Here is a 16,798-nt window from a genome sequence, read left to right as displayed (position 1 = left end):
AATAATAATAAAAGTAGCCTTTTATTGTTGTTGTTACGTGCCATAAATTCAGCTCTGACTCATAGGGACCCTATGTACAATAGAACAAAACACTGCCCAGTCCTGCACCATCCTCGCAATCGTTGCTATGTTTCAGCCCATTGTTGCAGCCACTGTGTCAATCCATCTTGTTGAGGGTTTCGTTGACCCTCTACTTTATCAATCACATTGTCATTCTCCAGAGATTGGTCCCTTCTGATGGTGTATCCAAAGTAAGCAATACAAAGTCTCGTCATTCTCACTTCTAAGGAACATTCTGGCTCTACTTCTTCCAAGACAGATTTGTTCCTTCTTCTGGCAGTCCATGGTATATTCAATATTCTTCACCAACACCATAATTCAAAGGCATCAGTTTTTCTTCAGTCTTCCTTATTCATTGTCCAGCTTTTACACACTTATGAGGCGGTCCAAAAGACCATGCCTTGTGTCAGGCGCACCTTATTCCTCAAAGTGACATCTTTGCTTTTTAACACTTTAAAGAGGTTTTTAGCAGCAAATTTGCCCAATGTAATACATCATTTCATTTTTTGACTGCTGCTTCCATGGGTGTTACTTGTTGATTCAAATAAAATGAAATCTTTCAATGTCTTCATCATGGTGGCCAGCATATACGGAATACTGTACCACGTGCTTTACAGAAGTACTTCTAATAGTGAACACACATGCCCCTTCTTCTAATAACAGTGGTAATGACATAAAACCACCAACATCTACTGAGTGCTGGCTATAGTCCAGGGCAGGATAATATAGTGGTTAAGGACACAGCTCCCAAAGAGCCTGTCTGGGTTTGAATTCTGCCTCCATTCCCCATTTGCTGGGTAAGTTACCTAACTCCTTGTGCTTTAGTTTTCTTATCTGTAAAATAGGGCTAAGGATATAACGGCTACTCATAGATTGTTGTGAAGACTAAACGAGGTAATAGATGTATAAGGTGTTTAACCCACAGCCCATTTGTCAGTCTGTCCTATTGTGGTGGCTTACATGTTGCTACAATTCTGGAAGCTATGCCATTGGTATTTCAAATACCAGCAGGGTCACCCATGGTAGACAAGTTTTAGCAGAGCTTCCAACTAAGACAGACTAGGAAGAAAGGCCTGGTGACTTACTTTTGAAAATTAGCCAGTGAAAACCTTATAGATCACAACAGTACATTCGTTTTACGTTGGACACATCATCAGGAGGGATCAGCTGCTACAGGGAGACATCATGCTTGGTGAGGTAGAGGCTCAGCGAGCCTGCGGGAGACCCTTGGTGAGATGGATTGGCACAGTAGCCACAAGGATGGACTCAGACATGCTGGTGATTGTGAAGATGACCCAGGATCAGGCGGCGTTTTGTTGTGTTGTACAAGGGCCAGCAGGAGTCGGAGTCAATTAACTGTGGATGGTAGCTCACAACAATGACACCAAAGTGCTTAGCCTAGAACTGCACACGTAGTGAGTGTTTGATATGAAAAAGAGCAGTTTTTATTCTCAAGTGTGTGGCTAAGGATTATCTCCTTTAATCCTCAGCATAGCCCTTGCAGATAAAGTCTGCCATCATCCCCGTTTTACAGAAATATTAAGCGCAGCAGATTTAATTATTACATGCCTCGCTGAGACCAGGATTCAGTAATGCAGCAGGATTAAGCACGAGGCCTTGGATCCCAGAACCTGAGTTCTGATCCACGAGGCCCTCCACGATCAAGGAGGGGCCACGAGGGCACCAGACCCAGGGGCATCGCCAGGTAAGGCACAGCTAGGTGAACCATGTTCAAACTTCTTCCATCTGCCTCAGTGCTCCCAGGTACTTGGTTCAACCGTGGGGCCAAGGACTCAGCATTTCACTAGATAGTTTAGACTCTGAGCTTCCTGAGGCAGAGACTGTGCCTGGCACATAGTAATTGTTCAATAAAAGAGCATTGGATCAATGAATTACTGTGGGTGGGGGCATCCTTACACACTGATCTTTCTCAAAGCCCCTTGCTCTCTGCAGAGGGAAGCCCCTGACTTTCTTTCAGGAACTGTACCCTGGTGGCACAGTAGGTAAGAGCTACAACTGCTAATCAAAAGGTCAGCAGTTTGAATTCATCAGCCGCTCCTTGGAAATCCTATGGGACAGTTCTACTCTGTCCTATAGGGTCGCTATGAGTTGGAATTGACTCGACAGCAATAGGTTTGGGTTTTTTTTTTTTTGGTTCAAGTAAGAAGGCACATTTAAAAAATGTATTACTCGTCTAACAAGACCACGAGGAGATACAAACAGCGAACCCCAAAGGAGCCTTTGTTGTCCCAGTTAGAGCCTGTTGTTAGGTACCCAGGGGTTCCCTCTGTATTAGGTCAGAGTTCTTATACCTGCTCATCTTAGTCAAGGAGAAAGACAGGTAGGTGGATTCTCTCGCCAGCTGAGTTAGTTTTAACTCCCTATCAAGTAAGGTGACTGTGTCTCACAATAACTCTATTACCTTGCTCTTCAATCTGCAAGGTTTCTGTTTTTCAAATAGACTTCTAGGTCGTATTTTCCCCAAGTGATAGACGAGTTCAGTCATTTCCATAAATAATATCCTCTGGAACCAAGATGACTGTCTTAGTCATCTAGTGCTGCTGTAACAGAAATACCACAAATGGATGGCTTCAACAAAGAGAAGTTTATTCTCTCACAGTCTGGTAAGCTAGAAGTCTGATTTCAGGGCACCGGCTCCAGGGGAAGTCTATCTCTCTCTGTTAGCTCCGGATGAAGGCCCTTGTGATGCATCAGTCTTCCCTTGGTCTGGGATCATCTCAGCACAGGAACCTCAGGTCCAAACGACACGCTCTGCTCCTGGCACTGCTTTCTTGGCGGTATGTGGTTTCCCCTACCTGGTTTCCTTTTCCTTTCAGCTCTTATAAGATGAAAGGTGGTGCAGGCCACACCCCAGGGAAACTCCCTTTACATCACATCAGGGATGTGACCTTAGTAAGGGTGTTACAATCCTACCCTAATCCTCTTTAACATAAAATTACAATCACAAAGTGGAGGACAACCGCAGAATACTGGGAATCATGGCCTAACCAAGTTGATGCATATTTTCAGGGAACACAATTCAATCCATGACAGTGACACAGCAAAAAATCTTGACGTACAGTTGGGATCATTGATCTTACCCCAAGTCAAGTTCTTATTAAAAGACATTATGGTGTGCCCGAGGCCACCCAGCCACAGGAAGCAGGGGTGGGGGAGGGTGCTGGCTGGGTCACTCGTGCCACCAGGAGGACATGGATCTTTGCAACAGCATCTTAACTGTACCCACGTCCTCCCACCATCCTTTCCATTCCCCTCACAGTCTCAGTGACCCTTCTAGAATGTCAATTTGATGTTACAAGTTACTTCTCTGTCCGACAGCTTTCAACAACTCCCCAGAGCCCTCCAGATAAAGTCTAAACCTCTTAGCAGGAATACAAGCCCCTCTCTTATCTGAGCCTACCATGATTCCAGCTTTGCCTCTAGCTAGACATCAGCCCTCTGCGTCTCTGCTCTTGTCACTGTGTTGCTGTTGTTAGGTGCCATTGAATCTGTTCCAACTCATAGTGACCCTGTGTGCAAAAGAATGAAACACTGCCCAAACCTGCACCATTCTCACAATCATTGCTGTATTTGAGCCCATTGTTGCAGCCACTGTGTCAATCCATCTAGTTGAGGGTCTTCTTCTTTCTTGCTGACCCTCTATGAGCCCCCGCCCCCGAGTCTAACATGCTGACTTCATGATGCCACGGCCCTCTATAGGAAGGCCTGCCTCTTTCCTATAGAACATCTACTTGTCCTTCAAACTCAGCATTCCCTCCTACAAGTGACGTACCTACCTGGTAGAGAATTCCACTAAAGCACCCATTACTTGCACAGCAGTGAATTTCTTTACGGGCGGTCTCCCCTACTAGACTGAACTCCTCAAGGACGATCACTGTGCCTTGTTCCTTGATGCCTGTTGTGGATTGAATTGTGTCCTCCCAAAAATATGTGTTGCAAATCCTAACCCCTATACCTGTGCATGTAATCCCATTTGGGAATGGGTTTTCTTTGTTAGGAGGACATATCAGGAAAGGGTGTGTTTTAAGCCAATCACCTTTGAGATATAAAAAGAGCAGATTAAGACAGAGGAGCAGGCAGAGATGGCAAGCCAAGGAAAAGAGGAGACAAGGACCTTCCCCTAGAACCGGCCCCTTGAGTTCCGAATTCCAGCCTCCTGAACTGTGAGAAAATAAGTTTCTGTTTGTTAAAGCCACCCACCTGTGGTATTTCTGTTATAGCAGCACTAGGTAACTAAGGCAACGCCAGTGCCTGGCACACAGCAGGTGTTCAATAAATGGGTGTCGACTGAGATGAATGATAGCACCTGTAAGAGATGCTGCAGCTGGAGGTAGGGACCCCTGAAACAACAGACATCCCTACTCTTAGAGTGTATTTTTTACACTGCTGGCGGGATTGTACAGTGGTCCGGCTGCTGTGGAAAACAGCTTGGCAGTTTTTCAAAAAGGACTACCTTTCTTGTTGTTAGGTGCCGTCGAGTCGGTTCTGACTCACAGCGATCCTGTGTACAACAGAAAAAAACACTGCCCTGTCCTGTGCCTTCTCACAACCGTTGCTATGTTTGAGCCCACTGTTGCAGCCACTGTGTCAATCCATCTAGTTGAGGGTCTTCCTCTTTTTCACTGACCCTCTACTTTAACCAGCATGAAGTCCTTTTCCCGGACTGGTCCCTCCTGATAGCATGTTCAAAGTATGTAAGACGAAGTCTCATCATCCTCAATTTTAAGGAGCATTCTGTCTGTACTTCTTCCAAGACAGATTTGTTTGTTCTTCTGGCAATCCATGCTATATTCATAATTCTTTGCCAACACCATAATTTAAAGGCATCAATTCTTCTTTGGTCTTCCTTATTCATTGTCCAGCTTTCTCACACATACGAGGCGATTGAAAATACCATGGCTTGAATCAGGCAGTCCACTTCCTTAAAGATTACAGCCTTGGAAACCCTATGGGGGCAGTTCTATTCTGTCCTATCGGGTTGCTATGAGTCAGAATTGACTTGAAGGCAATGAGTTTGGTTTCGTTTTATGAACTACCTCATGTCCCAGCAATCCATTCCTAGGCATACACCCAAAAGAATTAAAAACAGGGACTCAAACAGAGACTTGTTTACTGATGTTCATTGCAGCATTATTCACAATACCCAAAAGGTGGAAACAACCCAAGTATCCATCAACAGACAAATGGACAAACAAAATGTGGTATATTCATACAATGGAATATTGTTGTTGTTGTTGTTAGGTGCTGTTGAGTTGGTTCCAACTCATAGTGACCCTATGCACAACAGAAAAAAACACAGCCTGGTCCTGCGCCATCCTTCAACCATTGTTATGCTTGAGCTCATTGTCACAGCCACTGTGTCAGTCCACCTCATTGAGGGTCTTCCTCTTCTCTGCTGACCCTGTACTCTGCCAAGCATGATGTCCTTCTCCAGGGACTGATCCTACTTTGACAATATGTCCAAAGTAGGTAAGACACGGTCTCACCATCCTTGCCTTGAAGGAGCATTCTAGCTGTACTTCTTCTAAGAGAGATTTGTTCATTCTTTTGGCAATCCATGGTATGTTCAATATTCTTCGCCAACACCACAATTCAAAGGTGTCAATTCTTCTTCGGTCTTCCTTATTCATTGTCCAGCTTTCACATGCATATGATGCGATTGAAAATACCATGGCTTGGGTCAGGCACACCTTAGTATTCAAGGTGACATCTTTGCTCCTCGACACTTCAAAGAGGTCCTTTGCAGCAGATTTACCCAATGCAATGTGTCTCTTGATTTCTCAACTGCTGCTTCAATGGCTGTTGATCGTGGATCCAAGTAAAATAAAATCCTTGACAACTTCAATCTTTTCGTTGTTTATCATGATGTTGCTTATTGGTCCAGCTGTGAGGATTTTTGTTTTCTTTATGTTGCGGTGCAATCCATACTGAAGGCCATGGTCTTTGATCTTCAGTAGTAAGTGCTTCAAGTCCTCTTCACTTACAGCAAGCAAGGTTGTGTCACCAACATAAATGGTGACTATACACATGGACCTCGCCAGATGGAACACACGGAAATCAAATTGACTACATCTGTGGAAAGAGATGATGGAAAAGCTCAATATCATCACTCAGAACAAGGCCAGGGGCCAACTGTGGAACAGACCATCAACTGCTCATATGCAAGTTCGAGTTGAAACTGAAGAAAATCAGAACAAGCCCACGAGAGCCAAAATATGACCTTGAGCACATCCCACCTGAATTTAGAGACCATCTGAAGAATAAATTTGACGCATTGAACACTAGTGACCAAAGACCAGATGAGTTGTGGAATGACATCAAGGACATCATACATGAAGAAAGCAAGAGGTCATTGAAAAGACAGGAAAGAAAGACTAAGATGGATGTCAGAGGAGACTCTGAAACTTGCTCTTGAACGTCAAGTAGCTAAAGCAAAAGGAAGAATTGATGAAGTAAAAGAACTGAACAGAAGATTTCAAAGGGTGGCTCGAGAAGACAAAGTAAAGTGTTATAATGACAAGTGCAAAGAACTGGAGATGGAAAACCAAAAGGGAAGAACACGCTCGGCGTTTCTCAAGCTGAAAGAACTGAAGAAAAAATTCAAGCTTCTAGTTGCAATAGTGAAGGATTCTATGGGGAAAATATTAAACGACTCATGAAGCATCAAAAGAAGATGGAAGGAACACACAGAGTCATTATACCAAAAAAGAATTAGTTCATGTTCAACCATTTCAAGAGGTGGCATATGATCAGGAACCGATGGTACTGAAGGAAGAAGTCCAAGCTGCTCTGAAGGCATTGGCAAAAAACAAGGCTCCAGGAATTGATGGAATATCAATTGAGATGTCTCAACAAACAGATGCAGCACTGGAGGTGCTCACTCGTCTATGCCAAGAAATATGGAAGACAGCTTCCTGGCCAACTGACTGGAAGAGATCCATATTTATGCCTATTCCCAACAAAGGTGATCCAATCGAATGTGGAAATTACAGAAAAATATCATTAAGATCACACGTAAGCAAAATTTTGCTGAAGATCATTAAAAAATGGCTGCAGCAGTATATTGACAGGGAACTGCCAGCAATTGAGGACGTGGAACCAGGGATATCATTGCTGATGTCAGATGGATCCTGGCTGAAAGCAGAGAATACTAGAAGGATGTTTACCTGTGTTTTATTGACTATGCAAAGGCATTTGACTGTGTGGATCATAAGAAATTATGGATAACATTGGGAAGGATGGGAATTCCAGAACACTTTATTGTGCTCATGAGGAACCTTCACATAGATCAAGAGGCAGTTGTTCAGACAGAACAAGGGGATACTGATTGGTTTAAAGTCAGGAAATGTGTGCGTTAGGGTTGTATTCTTTCACCATACCTGTTCAGTTCGTATGCTGAGCAAATAATCCTAGAAGCTGGACTATATGAAGAAGAACCGGGCATCAGGATTGGAGGAAGACTCACTAACAACCTGCGTTATGCAGATGACACAACCTTGCTTGCTGAATGGAATATTACTCAGCCATCAAGAAAGATGAAGTCCTGATGCACGCTACGACATGGATGAACCTTGAAAAGGTTACGCTGAATGAAATAAGCCAGACAGAAAAGGACAAATGTGGTTCGGTCCCACGCACATGAAATACCTAGAACAGGCAAATGCATAGAGACCAAAGCTTATTAGCAGCTACCAGGAACTGGGTGGGGGAGGGAAGGGGAAGATGGGGGGTATTGCTTAAGGGGTACAGTGTTTTTGTTAAGGGAGATGAAAAAAATTGGGAAACAGATACTGTTGATTGCTCACAACATGGCGATGGTAATGTCACTGTGCACGTGAAAATGGTTGAAATGTTTTGTTACATTTGTCTCACCACAGTAAAAATTTTAAAAAAGGCTTTCTTAGTACTCTGAAGAGATTTGTGCAAGTCAACTAAATTATATAAATAAATACCACCTCCCTGCAAAAAGTACTTTTTTAAAATGCTAAAATTCCGTATATGATATCCTATTAAAAAAAAAGTTGCCATTGAGTTGATTTCTAACTCATGGCGACTCTGTGTGTGTTAGAATCGAATTTTGCTCCATAGGATTTAGGGCAGCTGTGTCCTTTCAGAAGTAGCTTGCCAGGTCTTTCTTCCAAAGTGCCTCTGGGTGGATTTGAACCTCCAATCTTTTGGTTAGCAGCTGAGTGCTTAAGGTTTGGTGCCACCTGGGGACTCCAGGGATCCTACTAAAGGTTTGACATTTACAGTACCATAAATAATATTCCCCTACAGGCATATTCTAATTTATAGTTGATAAAACTGAAAACTTAGATCCAGAAATGTCAAGTATCTCATCCAAGTCACGTGACAAGGGCAGGGAGTGCAGCTGACCGAGAACCTGGCTCTCCCGATTCCTGTGCAGTCCTCCTTTCATGACACAGTTCCTCATAACATGTGCTGCTGGAGGCAAATCAATGCTGCAATGCCTTCCTTTGAGGCAGCTGCTAGCTGAATAGGGAATTTATATGCAGATTACAGTAACCCGAACCAGTGTTGCTCCTCTACAGACAGTTCCATACAGACCTAATCAGAGATCACTCGAGCTCAGCTCCAGTAGCTCAAGCTGTCATCAAAACATGATGACAGCCTCATCAAGGCTCAGTGCAGGCATGAGCCAGCTATTCTATGTGGGACTGCCAAAAGAATGAGCAAATTTGTCTTGGAAGGAGTACAACCAGAATGCTCCTTAGAAGAAGGATGGTGAGCTTTGTTCAACCCGTGCATTCTCCCCACTTGTTTAACAGCTGGGGCTTGCAAGGGAGATAGCACGGGGCTGGATGAAGTTGGAAACTTCTTTTCATTTATTCAACAGATGTTCATGGAGCCCCCCTGACTTCACCATCCTGCCATCCAGCTCCCAGGGAGGGACCCCGGCCCCAAAGGCGCAGTGGTTAAGTGTTTGGCTGCTAACCCAATTCCACCAGCCGCTCCTTGGAAACCCTGTGTGGCAGTTCTACTCTGTCCTACAGGGTGGCTATGAGTTGGAATCGACTTGATGGCAACTGGGGGTTGGGTGGGAGGGTGTGGCTGGCTGTGTCTGCACCACTGTACTGATCGAGCATCACAGGTTAGTCTGTCACCATCTCCGTGCCGGATCACGTAGAAATCAACATCCTCTGACCGCACAGACCCTACAATCCAGGTACTAAGACAACTCGTCTCTGAAGCAAATGTGTTTTTTCTGGAATGGCGCTGCTTAGTGTGTATTGACGGTCTGATTCTATTTCAGCAACAACGACAACAGGGATCTCAGGAACATGGGCTTTTGTGATTATCTCTTTATTTTCCTCATAGAAATAATAATGGAATTGCCTTCCAAGGATATAGGACCCACCTCACAGAAAGCTGTTAGCACAGAAAGCTGTGAGGGAGACACCATGTCCCAGGGTGGGCTTTCAAGAAAAGCCAGCTCCTTCCCTTTTTCCCATCATGTTTTCCTGCTTTTCAAAGGGTTTGGATGTCCCCTGCCTCACTTGATCCTCAAGAAATCTTATGGGAAAGCAAGGTCAGATGCTATTATCCCCGTTTTACAGACAAGGAAACTGAGGCTGAAGGTGGAGATACCCGTTGAAGGTCCTGCAGCAAAATTATTCAGGAAATTGTTTGTCCCTTCCCTATTATACAGAGAGAGATACAGAGAAAGAGACAGGGATAGAGAGAGACAGACAGATAGAGACAGCGAAAGAGAGAGACAGAGAGAGCAAAACAGAGAGACAAAAATAGAAATACAGAGAGCCATACAGATATATAGAGAAACAGAAAGAGACAGAGACAGACAAACGAAGAGAGACAAAGAGAGAGAGAGAAATCCATTCTCCTATTTTAAAGATTTTTGATCATATTAACCCTTCTTCTGGGCAACCCTTCTGGCCAGGGCATTGTAACAGAACAACAGTGAGCTTTTGTGAATTTGCTGAGTACTTCACACATAGTAGCCAAGTCTATCCTCACAACACCCCTGCCCCCGTTCTCATTTTACAGCTGAGGAAACTGAGGCACAGAGACATTCAGTAATTCATTCACAGTCATACATGTTACGAATGGCAGAGCTGGGATTAAACCCAGGCAGTGTGGTACCCAGTTCTGCCCTCTTAACCCCTACGCTCTCCTCATGGACAAACAGGTCAGCGCTTGGTGGCACTTTGCTAAGGTTGGCCAATTTCCCTGACTATACATTTATGTATAGCTGGACAATGAATAAGGAAGATGGAAGAAGAATTGATGCCTTTGAATATTGGTGTTGGTGAAGGATATTGAATATACCGTGGACTGTCAAAAGAACGAACAAATCTATCTTGGAAGAAGTACAGCCAGATGCTCCTTACAAGTAAGGGTGGTGAGACTTCGTCTCACATACTTTGGACATGTTATCAGGAGCCTTCAGACCCTGGAGGAGGACCTCATGCTTGGTAGAAAGTGAAAAAGAGGAAGACCCTCAAGGAGATGGAGTGGCACAACGGCTGCAACAGTGAGCTCAAGCATAACCAGGATTGTGAGGATGGCCCACAATTGGGTAGTATTTCGTTTCATTGTACACGGGGTCGCTATGAGTTGGAACCAATTCTACAGCATCTAACAATAAGAAACAACATACATTTATAGAGATTTCCCTGGGGAATTAGCTAACCGCCATTTATTTTTCTAAATGACTCTCCCTGGAGCTAAAGCTCGCTAGTAATCCCTTTGTCAGCCTTCTCTTTTCTTAGCTGAATCATCCTGGATCCCTGCGTTCCGCTTTCTGGTTCTCACAGTTCAGCCCATTCACCCCATTGCTTTGTCCACCACCTCTTTCAGCATTTCTCTTTGTGGATCATGTGCAATCAGCCTTCTCCAAACAGAATTTAAGAAAGGAGGACAGAGAAATGTGGTTTGTCCTAAGGCTCGCAAACGCACAAGGATTCGCTGTATGCATAGGACTTTTCCCACTGATGACCTTGATTCTCAGGATGTGAAAGGTGTGAGGCTTGGTTTTCAAGGGCAAGGGATCAACTACAGTTACCAATGACCTCTGTGACCTTGGCTGTCAGTCTCTGACTACTGGACCCCGAAGTCACAGGAAAGGCATGGACTTTCGAGTTCAATCCAAGTTCAAATTCTGGCTCTTCCATTTGCTAGCTATGTGGCCTTGGACAAATTACTTATTCTCTCTAGAACTGCAATTTTCTCGGCTAGAAAATTAGATCAGGAATTAAGGCATATTTTGCAGGTTTGCTGCGAGGATGATAAATGTGAAGCACCAGCATAAGCCTGCCACGTGGCTAGGAGCCAATAAATGTTCCTCCTTTTTTCCTTTCTCCCTTGTCCCAGTCCCAAGCCAAACTAAACGGCCCACTTCGACCAAAGAGTGGGTCAGGGTTAGGTCGGCTGCCCCTGAGCCTGGTGACTGTGGTGTCTGGGCTGGGTGTATGGACTCAGTGCACAGGTCTGAAACTTAGACCTGAGCAGGAAGTCCAGGAATTAAAGAACAGTCATATCCACTCTCAGGGAGCCCACATCTAATTTCATCAGCCATTGCCTGTCCTCCTACAATGCAAAGTCCCCCTTTGGGACTTTGTTACCCCTTGGGACTTCTGTCTAGCCATCTGGTCCCCCAGCTTGGAGCCCTTTGTTACTATGCAGTGCCTTAGGCTGAGAAACCAGCCCACCTTGTCCTTTTGTGCAATCACTGGACTTCCTCCAGCATCTGTCAAGACTTCACAAGAACATCTGCCTCAGTTACCCTGCTAAATCGGATGGATTTCCCAGCATTATGGTGTCTCAGTGGTTAAGAGTTCAGCTGCTAACAAAAAGGTCAGCAGTTCAAATCCACCAGCTGCTCCTTGGAAACCCTATGTGGGACAGTTCTACTCTGTCTTATAGGGTCACTATGAGTCAGAATCAACTCAGCTGCAACGGGTTTGGTTTTTAGGTTTTATGCTGCTGCAGTTAATAAATCAAATGATATATTGCATTGGGTAAATCTGCTGCAAAAGACCTCTTTAAAGTGTTAAAAAGTAAAGATGTCACTTTGAGGACTAAGGTATACCTGCCCCCAAACCATGGTATTTTCAATAACCTCATAGACATGCAACAGCTGGGCAATGAAATAGGAAGACTGAAGAAGAATTGATGCCTTTGAATTATGGTGTTGGTGAAGAATATTGAATATACCATGGACTATCAGAAGAACAAACAGATCTGTCTTGGACGAAGTACAGCCAGAATGCTCCTTAGAAGAGAGGATGGCAAGACTTCATCTCACGTACTTTGGACATGTTATCAGGAGGGACCGGTCCCTGGAGAAGGACATCATGCTTGGTAAAGTAGAGGGTCAGCCAAAGAGAGGAAGGCCCTCAATGAGATGGACTGACACAGTGGCCACAATGATGGGCTCAAGCATAGCAATAATTGTGAGGATGGCACAGAATTGGGCGGTGTTTTGTTCTTGTACATAGGGTTGCTATGAGTTGAAACCACCTCAGTGGCACCTAATAACAACAACTAATAACAACAATAAACCCTGGCTGTTGCCACCCATTGATCTCTCCTACCTTTGACTCCTACAAGCTAGCACTTGCTCAGGCCAGCCCATGGTGGATGTCAGCCCCACTGACGATGGAGCCTGGACACCCATCACCCTTGTTGGCACAATCACTTGGATGCAGGATGGGCTACTAGCTTGACATTGGGTTGTTAGCCCTGCGTGCTCTCAGCTTCCAACCCTTCCTCAGTCTGCCCCACTGACACCCCTGTGCACCCCTCTGCTGAACCCTCCAAAAAGAAGTCCACCGCTCCTCCCCTCCCAGGACCTGGTCCCCTCACCTGTCTCAACCAAAGATGACCATAACCAGTCTAGACCAGCCCCAGGGGCTTCTACCTAAAAACCTTACCTAACTAGTATTTTCCAAACTCACGTTCTCTTGTGACTTCATCATAGTACAGCCAAGAACACTTGTACCTATTACAAATGAAAGAAAGGTCACATGGCCCAATCACAATTTTGTCCCTGCTTTGAAAGGACCTGCCTTTGCTTAAATGACAGTTTTCTAGAACCTTTCCCTTTTTTGCAACTAACTTCCTCAAAGGTTCTTAAAAAGGAGACCATTATCTTTCTCAAAATAATTTATAATCTTTTTATTTTTAAAATTTTATTTTTATTTCGATTCATTTGAATTATGGTGTTGATGAAGAATATTGAGTATACCATGGACTGCGAGAAGAATAAACAAATCTGTCTTGGAGGAAGTACAGCCAGAATGCTCCTGGAAAGCAAGAATGGTGAGACTTTGTCTCATGTATTTTAGAGATGTTATCAGGAGGGACCAGTCCCTGGAGAAGGACATCGTCCTTGGTAAAGTAGAGGGTCAGCCAAAAAAAGGAAGGCCCTCAACGAGATGGCTGCTTGTTAGCACTTAAGACCCCAGACGCCACATTTCAAAGTGGGATGCAGAATGTTTTCATAATAGAATTATTTTGCCAATTGACTTAGAAGTCCCCTTAAACCATAGTCCCCAAACCCCCGCCCTTGCTCTGCTGACCTTTGAAGCATTCAGTTTATCCCGGAAACTTCTTTGCTTTTGGTCCAGTCCAGTTGAGCTGACGTTCCATGTATTGAGTATTGTTCTTTCCTTCACCTAAAGTAGTTCTTATCTACTAACTAATCAGTAAATAACCCTCTCTCACCCTCCCTCCCTCCCCCCCTCGTAACCACATAAGTATGTGTTCTTCTCAGTTTATACTATTTCTCAAGATCTTATAATAGTGGTCTTATACAATATTTGCCCTTTTGCCTCTAATTTCACTCAGCATAATGCCTTCCAGGTTCCTCCATGTTATGAAATGTTTCACAGATTCGTCACTGTTCTTTATCGATGCATAGTATTCCATTGTGTGAATATACCACAATTTATTTAACCATTCATCCATTGATGGACACCTTGGTTGCTTCCAGCTTTTTGCTATTGTAAACAGAGCTGCAATAAACATGGGTGTGCATATATCTGTTCTTGTGAAGGCTCTTATTTCTCTAGGGTATATTCCGAGGAGTGGGATTTCTGGGTTGTATGGTAGTTCTATTTCTAACTGTTTAAGATAACGCCAGATGGATTTCCAAAGTGGTTGTACCATTTTACATTCCCACCAGCAGTGTATAAGAGTTCCAATCTCTCCGCAGCCTCTCCAACATTTATTATTTTGTGTTTTTTGGATTAATGCCAGCCTTGTTGGAGTGAGATGGAATCTCATCGTGGTTTTAATTTGCATTTCTCTAATGGCTAATGATCGAGAGAGCATTTTCTCATGTATCTGTTAGCTGCCCGAATATCTTCTTTAGTGAAGCGTGTTCGTATCCTTTGCCCACTTCTCGATTGGGTTGTTTGTCTTTTTGTGGTTGAGTTTTGACAGAATCATATAGATTTTAGAGATCAGGCGCTGGTCGGAGATGTCATAGCTGAAAATTCTTTCCCAGTCTGTAGGTGGTCTTTTTACTCTTTTGGTGAAGTCTTTAGATGAGCATAGGCGTTTGATTTTTAGGAGCTCCCAGTTATCTGGTTTCTCTTCGTCATTTTTGGTAATGTTTTGTATTCTGTTTATGCCTTGTATTAGGGCTCCTAACATTGTCCCTATTTTTTCTTCCATGATCTTTATCATTTTAGTCTTTATGTTTAGGTCTTTGATCCACTTGGAGTTAGTTTTTGTGCTTGGTGTGAGGTATGGGTCCTGTTTCATTTTTTTGCAAATGGATATCCAGTTATGCCAGCACCATTTGTTAAAAAGACTATCTTTTCCCCAATTAACTGACACTGGGCCTTTGCCAAATATCAGCTGCTCATATATGGATGGATTTATATCTGGGTTCTCAATTCTGTTCCATTGGTCTATGTGCCTGTTGTTGTACCAGTACCAGGCTGTTTTGACTACTGTGGCTGTATAACAGGTTCTGAAATCAGGTAGAGTGAGGCCTCCCACTTTCTTCTTCTTTTTCAGTAATGCTTTACTTATCCGAGGCTTTCCATTTCGTTTGTGGTGATTTCCAGTTTTCCTAGATTCATACTTCGTAGATTCCAGGTTCTGATTATTAATGGATGTTTGCAGCTGTTTCTTCTCATTTTGAGTCGTGCCACATCAGCAAATGAAGGTCCCGAAAGCTTTACTCCATCCATGTCATTAAGGTCGACCCTACTTTGAGGAGGCAGCTCTTCCCCAGTCATCTTTTGAGTGCCTTCCAACTTGGGGGGCTAATCTTCCAGCGCTATATCAGACAATGTTCCGCTGCGATTCATAAGGTTTTCCACTGGCTAATGCTTTTCAGAAGTAGACTGCCGGGTCTTCTCTCTAGTCTGTCTTAGTCTGGAAGCTTAGCTGAAACCTGTCCTCCATGGGTGACCCTGCTGGTATCTGAATACTGGTGGCATAGCTTCCAGCATCACAGCAACACACAAGCCCCCACAGTACGACAAACTGACAGACATGTGGGGTGTATAGTTAGTGCTGTATAAGTGTTTGATACTATCAATGTTAATATCATTACTGCTACTCTTTAGAGGTGTCTTTGAGTAAGTCACTTCCCAATGAAGACATAGGACTAGGTAAACTCTGTTCCTTCTCGATCTACCAAATGTGTTGAGAGATGTGGTATCATGTTTTTTGAAGCAATAGGTTTCCTGCTTTTTTTTTTTTTTTAAATGAGTGGGGATAGAATCTGGAGTTTGGGTAATGGGCTGTTTCTTAGGCTATATTTCCCAAAGCTGGCCTGAACCTCAGGAATGACCTCACTACTGAGCTGAAAAGGTGTCCAGGGGCCACACTCTCAGGGTTTTCCAGTCTGTCAGGCTAGCAAGTCTGGTCTTTCTTTTTGAGTTAGAATTTTGTTCTACATTTTTATCCAGCTCCGTCCGGGACCCTCTATTTTCATCCCTGTCAGAGCAGTCAGTGGTGGTAGCTGGGAACCATCTAGCTGCACTGGACTCAGTCTGGTAGAGGCCGTGGTAGATGTGGTCCATTAGTCCTTTGGACTAATCTTTCCCTTGTATCTTCAGTTTTCTTCATTCTCCCTTGCTCCTGAAGGAGTGAGACCAGTGGAGTATTCTAGATGGCTGCTCACAGGCTTTTAAGACACCAGACGCTACTCACCAAAATAGAATGTAGAACAATTTCTTTATAAACTATGTTATGCCAAATGAGCTAGATGTTTCCCTAGACCATGGTTCCCACAGCCCTCAGCCCAGCAATTCGGTCCCTCAGGGAGTTTGGATGTATCTATGGAGCTTCCATGACCTTGCCTTGGATAAGTTGTGCTGGCTTCCCCAGTATTGTGTGCTATCTTACCTGTGAGGAGAATTGACATTTTAACGATATTAAGTCTTCTGATCCATGAGTATGCTATTTATCTGTTTCTTTAGATTTCTTTAATTTCTCTCAACAGTGTCCTGTAGTTCTGTATGTAAAGTCTCATATATTTTGATAAATATATCCCCATACATTTCATATTTTAATCCTATTACAAATGATATATATTTTTTCAATTTCCAATTGTTCGTTGACAGCATATAGAAGCATAATTGGTTTTTGTCTATTGATCTTGTGGCTTGTGACCTGGATAAACTTAATTATTAGTTCTAGTAACTTTTTTTGTTGAATCTTTGGAATTTTCCAAACAGATGAATATGCCTCCTGCAAATAAAGACAACTTTAA

At 43.6% G+C, this 16,798-nt stretch overlaps 1 protein-coding gene across 1 annotated transcript in view; it reads right to left on the bottom strand.

Moving 5' to 3' along the window:
• Positions 1 to 16,798, bottom strand: part of SLC2A9 (solute carrier family 2 member 9) — a 191,052-nt gene that overhangs the window by 70,777 nt on the left and 103,477 nt on the right. The window contains 1 exon segment of the mRNA XM_049885313.1: positions 12,991 to 12,999. Coding sequence (XP_049741270.1) covers positions 12,991 to 12,999 — 9 coding nt within the window.

The sequence above is a fragment of the Elephas maximus genome, chromosome 5, assembly GCF_024166365.1.
Source record: "Elephas maximus indicus isolate mEleMax1 chromosome 5, mEleMax1 primary haplotype, whole genome shotgun sequence".
NCBI lineage: Eukaryota > Metazoa > Chordata > Mammalia > Proboscidea > Elephantidae > Elephas > Elephas maximus.
Note: the sequence above shows the minus strand (reverse complement) of the source record. Positions and strands in the feature narration are given on the sequence as shown.